General features: G+C 38.6%; 1 protein-coding gene across 2 annotated transcripts; it reads right to left on the bottom strand.

Moving 5' to 3' along the window:
- Window positions 1–919: 919 nt before the first annotated feature.
- On the bottom strand, window positions 920–5,928 carry LOC144654501 (caveolin-1-like). Of its 2 annotated transcripts, none has more exons than XM_078514646.1 (2): window positions 5,799–5,928; window positions 920–1,643 (listed from the first exon to the last, which is right to left on the bottom strand). In XM_078514646.1, exons 1-2 carry the CDS (start codon window positions 5,874–5,876, stop codon window positions 1,290–1,292), a joined length of 432 nt encoding a protein of 143 aa, XP_078370772.1. In that variant the 5' UTR covers window positions 5,877–5,928; the 3' UTR covers window positions 920–1,289. The 2 variants fall into 2 exon arrangements, with proteins under 2 accessions (XP_078370772.1, XP_078370771.1); XM_078514645.1 differs by lacking the exon at window positions 5,799–5,928 and adding an exon at window positions 4,195–4,517 and having other exon boundaries at window positions 933–1,643.
- Window positions 5,929–6,966: the final 1,038 nt, after the last annotated feature.

The following is a 6,966-nucleotide window of genomic DNA, read 5'->3' as shown; positions in this document are numbered from 1 at the left end:
AGCGTTTCTAACTTCTCACAGTTTAAGGACCGTGACAGTTAAGCAGTCTGTGTTAATGGTCAGCAGCTTTCGATTATTATCTCGTCTAGTGTGACAAACTAGCTGCTCCCAGGACGTGTCGTGCCTCACGTTGGAATCATCATAATTTCGAAAAATAGAACAAAAAAAAAAAAAAAAAAAGAACCGTCAAAGACTAAAGCAAGCTCTCACGAAAACGCACAAAATAGTTTGTGTAATTTGTTATATTTCGAGCATTTTTACTAATTATAATAATAAAAATAAGAATAGCGCGATTGATACGATGTTGCCCTTAGTAACGCACTGCCGACATTATATCAGTCAAGTTTCCTTTAAATTTCTATGAGAAACAGATTTAAAAGATGTGAGGTGTTTCCATGCGTCTGTGTTTTAATACTGGCTTGACAGACAGTTTACCTAAATTGAGATTTGATTTCCCGTTTATTCTAGTCAGTTGTTTCTCGGTTGAAGAAGCGAATCGACGAACTATGAATTTCCTTCGCCGTCAGATGCCTGCCACATTGCTCTTGGAAATCATGCATTGCGCGCGCAACCAACAGATTATTAAATTATCTGCTAGCAGATTATTCACCAATCTGTAGGTTGCGTGGATTCCAAGAATTAGCCGTGGGGTTTTAGTCAATGAGAAGAGAGCTAGTGACTTCAATGTATAATCAACAATATTACTGAAGAAATGTTGATATCCTCGATTAGTAAATGGGGGCAGAAGAATGTACAAGCCTCATTCCTCGATATTTAACTGACACCGAAGTCGATCGTCCTCGAAAGAGAAGAACTTTACTCCACCTTTATAAGATCATTTATATGGGATCTCAACGCAGGATGGGGAGAGTAGGGTGGGGGGGGGGGGGGGCGGCTTGTGATGTTGATGGTTGTTCAATATGTAAAGTTTGTCACTGTTGTATCGAGCCACTAGATCGTTATCGGTATGTCATGGATGGCCAGGACCAATTTTAACTTGTTTTAATATGTATTGTTACACGTCTACAATACTGAAGAGGGTCAATCATTGACTAAAATCTATTCTTTCGTTTTATGAAATAATCCAAGTTTCTAAACTAAAAGAAAGGGAGCAAATGTTCACTTTTAAAAATGGTTCCACGATCTTTTCTTGTTTTTACTGCAACTGCAGTTACATTGACCACACTAAGTATTGTTAAATGTTCGAGCAGAAACTATAATGGTACATTACAAAGAAACTATTACGTTTTATAATTCTATAACTCGTGCAAGACAAACTATGGAAAAAGCTACACATTTTGAATAGTACGGTGATTAATGTTCATGTTGATGTTTGAGAAAATCCTTCCGCATGACTCGAAATAGGGATCGCAACAGCACTTCACAATGGCGATCCAGAACTTCCCAGCAAGCCCCAGCGGAATAAGCCAGAAACGGAGAAACGGAGTAGCCACCCAAATCATGAAGAAGCTCAACGTTCCACAGGACAAAGCGTACAGAAAGGACAGAAGGCCGCCAAATACAATCGTCAGAACCGAGTACGTGATATAGAGGGTGTAATCATAGATGATTTTGATGAACTGGTAAGAGCATTGAGGGCTTTGGACTGCTGATGGCTCGCAGATAACATCTGAATAAGCAACCTGTAGAGAATATAACGCAAAGTCGTACTATGTTAAAAGAGAAAAACATGAAAGGTGTTACAAGTAATTCAAAATGCCTTCTTAGACTCATTTTTAAAGGAAGTTTGTAATAGGCATTAACAGGAGCTGTGAACTGACGGCTTTGTAACGACATACTAGCGGTTTTATATTACGTTCATATTCACGGGAAAAAAGTCTTTTACGTTTACTTAATTACACGGAACACGAAAAAACGCTTAACCACCACCTTTATAATGACTTTAAACTCATTACTTCCTCATATTTCTAACATTATTAAAAAAATTGCGAGGAAAAAAGGTTCTTTCACTAAGATATAAACAACTTTTAGATTTGAGATTAGTACGAGATCGAGTTGGAGTACGACTTTGGAATTTCGAGACAACTGTGTCCCTCGAATTTTGAGACTTTCTTGTTGCTGACTAACACATAAATAAACGTTATGGATAAGATTGGTGTGATAAGATTTTAGGAGGTACACGAATTTGGTTTCAGTGAAAACTCGTATTCGTACTCAATCTTGCTTAGACAACCGTGGTTTCCCTCTTTGTAACCAAGATTGCGTTACATCTCGTTTTGTTACATCCAAGACTGTTATTGTATCACGTGTCTTTTTCAATTAGCTTCGCACGTGCGACTGTTCACATTTTTATGCAGTTTGAATTTGTGACCAACTTGTTCTACAACATGCCGTTAATCATGACTTTATTTATTGTGTAAGTGCTTTGCACGTTTATTGATCATTGCTAATGTTTTACCTATTATTGTGCCTTTTTACGTCGATATTAAAGCCAGCTTACTCGTTTTGCTTGCATCAAAAACTGTTGGGTAGGTGAAGCGTATGTTATTCCCCAAATGTTAACTTGGCAGCTCTCCCTACAGCCAAGTTTTTGGCCAAATTTGATTTCGTGAAGAAAGTCATGCGTTGCACTTTGGAGTAGTTTTGTTATCACTCAGTGAGTCTTATATCTTAGCATATAATTGAAAAGCATTTCAGGTATTTTGAGGGGGATATTAGGGTTTGCGGTATTCGCCAATTTTTCATGCGGTATTTCGGTAATTTTAATCTTGAACCTGCGGGATCGGTATAGAATCTTATCCTTCACATTTTCCCGACCATTTTTATCCGTTTCTGGTCGTTTCGTAAGCAAGCTGAAACAGCCTTATTTTGTCAAACATTTTTTTATGCAAAATTCACTGTCTCAACAATCAGTTTAATGTCGTGTCATTGTTTTCACGGTCCCAACGCTCGTTTTTGCCTCGCTTTTTGCCATCACGTCGACAATTTTGCCAAATATGCAAGCTTACTGTGAAATTGCATTATTTGCCAAATTTGTTTGCGGTATTGCGATATTAACTGATTTTTTTTTTTTTTTTTTTTGCGGTAATGCGGTGTTCAGCACCCCTCACTGTCCCCCTCATTCCAATCTGAGACAAAATGATTGGTTGCTGTGTAGGAAACGTGACAGATCATATGCAATCCTTTAAGGACACGTGCTGACACACGTTTCAGTTAACTCAAATCTTCTGTTTTAGTTTCACTGCTTTATCACATGACGGCCATTTGTGTAGTGCGGAAACTGTCTATAACATTTGAGATTACGTTAGCCAAGTAATAGGGAAAACAAAATTCGGTAATCACAGAGTTTTGTATGGGTACACAATATTGCCGGTTTCACTTTGGTACACTAATACGGCGACCAAAACTGTCTTCGTGAACTGGGAAGGAAGATTTTGCTAACCAAACTTATGCGTTCAAGGTTGCACATCAAAATACTTAACTCATTAAACTTATTATAATTAGCATAATTATCTGATAAGTGCTCAGAAATATTGGTTTCTGTAAAATTTGAGATCATGTTGAATTAGGTTGTCTCGAATTTTAAAATTCCTTATTTCCAAAACAAAACACTCTTATGGCATATACTGTTTCCCCAGCAATTAGACACTGATGTATGTCTAGAATACGCCAAAAGAACTGTTTTGAACAGCTTTAAATAGTTTTGTATTTAGAATTTTATTGACGCCAGGAAAAAACGCTCTATAGGCCAAAAGGTCGAGAATGAACGTAAAGCACTAAACGTAACTAGAGCTCGGATGAAAACACGAACTGAACAATAAACGGGAAAATATCCCCAAATAGGCCAGCGCAAATCCATTTGACGCAGCCCACTCAACCAAAACTACCCTGAATGTCCGTATTTCAAGTAGCCAGAAAATCATGTGCTGATAAAACGTTGAAAGGATTCTCACACTCCGAACCTACCCTCTAAAAAAAACTCAAAAATGGCTTACAACGACAGATTCGATTTCCATCACTTTCTACTAACGCAAGACAAGGCTGGTGAGATGCGATGGATAAATCCAGTAATTTACTGGGAATTTATAAACGTTCGCTTTAAAGTTTGCTTTCGTTCCTTGTCAAAACCAATTAGCTATAGAACTGCTTAGGCAGAGTTCAGCGCACGAGCTATGTCACAGATCCTCTCACGGACTATAAGTTCAAAATAGAGTAAAGTTCATTCGTTCGTACCTTCACAAAATCATTTTGACTCCCCGGATCCCTGTTCTCAAATTCCGGGAGCGATGGCTGGCTGTCCATGGTTATCATTGGCGTGATAATAACGTTTCTAACTGCGCACAGTGATGTTGTAAGGTCCTGTGACAGTTTTAGCAAGTTTTAAGCAGCGCGCGTTAATGGTCAGCACCTTTCGATGAATACCACGTCTAGTGTGACAATCTAGCTGCTCCCAGGACGTGAGGTGCCTCACGTTGGAATCATAATTTCGAAAAAGGAAAAAAAAGGAAGAAAGAACAAAGACTAAAGCAAGCTTTTAGGAAAACGCAGAAAATAATTTGTGTAATTGTCGTTCGATCGTAGTATCCTGTTGTAGTATCTGGTTGAGGGACGAATGGATTGACATATATTTTGAGCACAAGGCGGGACTTAACATAAAGGTTTTTTTCTGCCGCTTTTCATGAGTTTTTTGGAAATATCTCGTTCGCTTTTTAAACAATGCAAAAACCCTATGCTCGTCCAATAAGTCTATGTTTAGGGGTGTTGTGTAAGTATTTGGGTGATTTTTGGAGATTTTGAGAGGAGATAGTTTTTCTTAAAGGATTAGTTAAATTTAGAGAAGTAAGAAGAATTGGAGATTTTTAGGTTATTTTTTAAAATTAGAATATGAAGTTAATCTGAATCTGAGACAAAATGATTGGTTGCTTTGTAGGAAACGTGACAGATCATACGCAGTCCTTTAAGGACAGAATCAGCACCATACACAATGACAGCTCAGCTGACACACGTTTCAGTTAACTGAAATCTTCTGTTTTAGTTTACTGCTTTATCACATGACGGCCATTTTGTGTAGTGCGGAAACTGTTCGTTTCCATAACATTTGAGATTACATCGAGTTAGGTTGTCTCAAATGTGAAAGGAACAGCTTTATAGGGTTAACAATTTTGAATTTAAAATTTTGATGAAGTCAAGTAAAAACGATAGGCGAACAAGTCAAAAATAAACACAAAGATTTTTAAAGAGCTCAGATGGCAACACAAACTGAATAATATATAAACGGGAAAACCATTGACCAGCGCAGATCCATTTGACACAGTCCGCTCGACCAAACCTACCTATCTTGAATTTCCGTATTGCAAGTAGTCAGAAAATCATGCTCTGATAAAACGTCAAACGGATTCTCACAGAAACAATCTGCATTTCTAAAATATCGTTCCTACCCTCTCAAAATACTTCAAAAATGGCTTACAACGACGATTCGATTCCCATCACTTTCTACTTATCACAAGGCACTAACGCGAGACAAGGCTGGTGAGATGCGATGGAAAAATCCAGTAATTTACTGGGAATTATAAACGATAGGTTTAAAGTTTGCATTCGTTCCTTGTTAAAACTAGCCTGCGTAGCAGGCGTTTGTTTACGTTTTTAACGCATTTTAACCACTCGCGCCTTTCGCGTTTCCCATACGTACGCTCGAAACTACGGCGCCTGCTACGCAGGCTATGTCAAAACCAATTAACTACATAACTGCCTAGGCAGAGTTCAGCGCACGAGCTATGTCACAGATCCCCTTACACAGACGACAAGTTCAAAATCGATTTAAGTTCATTCGTTTGTACCTTCACAAAATCATTTTGACTCCCCGGATCCCTGTTCTCGTATTCCGGAAGAACTGGCTGAATGTCCATGGTTATCATTGGCGTGATGAAAACGTTTCTATCTTCGCAGGGCGGTGACAGTTATAAGCAGTGAGGAGAATTAACATTAACTCGAAAAAGTTATAGGTCAGCAGCCTTCAATGGTTGCCACATCCAGCTGACTCGTCCCCAGTCGTCTTTTGAGTCCGTCTTGCGTCGACTGCTGAACACGGAGGATCAATTTTCGCATACCGTATTTACTCGAATAAGCGCCGCCCCCAAATAAGCACCGTACTACAAAGCAAATCTAAAACAGCCTTGGAAATTCCTTTTCATCAAAAGCGATGATTTGCAGTTCAAATTTATTATTTTACCGCTCGCCATTTATTATTTTCTATCCAAAATTCTTACAATATACGTAGTTCTGTTAACGTTGTGAAGGCCGTGAACTTTTTCAAGCGCAACAATTCTCTCCCGTAAGAGACGAATACTGACAGTCAAAAGATCCTTCTTTAGTTACAGTAGAAGTTTCGCCTAGATAAGATTGTTTGTGGCGTCCAATTTTTAAATAAGCGCCGCCCTCAAAAAAGCGCCGCCCTCGAATAAGCGCCGCACTTGAGGCACGAAAAATTTATTAAGCGCCGCGGCGCTTATTCGAGTAAATACGGTTAGAGACGACTGGGACGAGTCAGGCACGTCTAGTGTGACAATCTTGCTGCTTAAAGGTGCCTTGCGTTACTGGAATCATCATTTTTGAAAGAAAGAAAAATAAAAAGAACTGTTAGACTAAAGCAAGCTCTCAGAAAAATGCTGGAATAACTAGAAGGACGGTGGGACGAAGAGATTCATATGACCTATTCGAGCAGTCAGGTTATCAAAATAAACAAAAATTAACGCGATTTATATGTTGCCCTTTCAATACACTATAGCTACCAACAATCCGACGAGCTCGAGATGTTGCCATGGCACGTATGTTGTGATGGACAGCTTACCTAAATTGTGATTTCCTGTTTATTCCTGTTTATTTTTTTTTTTCGCTTTTTTTATGGCAGGGTATAGGATAGGACACTGATGGCTACGCATTTTGATTGGCTTCAAACAGGTCATGTTTTACTACTTACTTAAAATTGCTGGATAAAGGAAAATTAAT

This window comes from Oculina patagonica, chromosome 5 (assembly GCF_052425735.1).
Source record: "Oculina patagonica isolate OP01 chromosome 5, crgOcupat, whole genome shotgun sequence".
Lineage (NCBI taxonomy): Eukaryota > Metazoa > Cnidaria > Anthozoa > Scleractinia > Oculinidae > Oculina > Oculina patagonica.
Note: the sequence above shows the minus strand (reverse complement) of the source record. Positions and strands in the feature narration are given on the sequence as shown.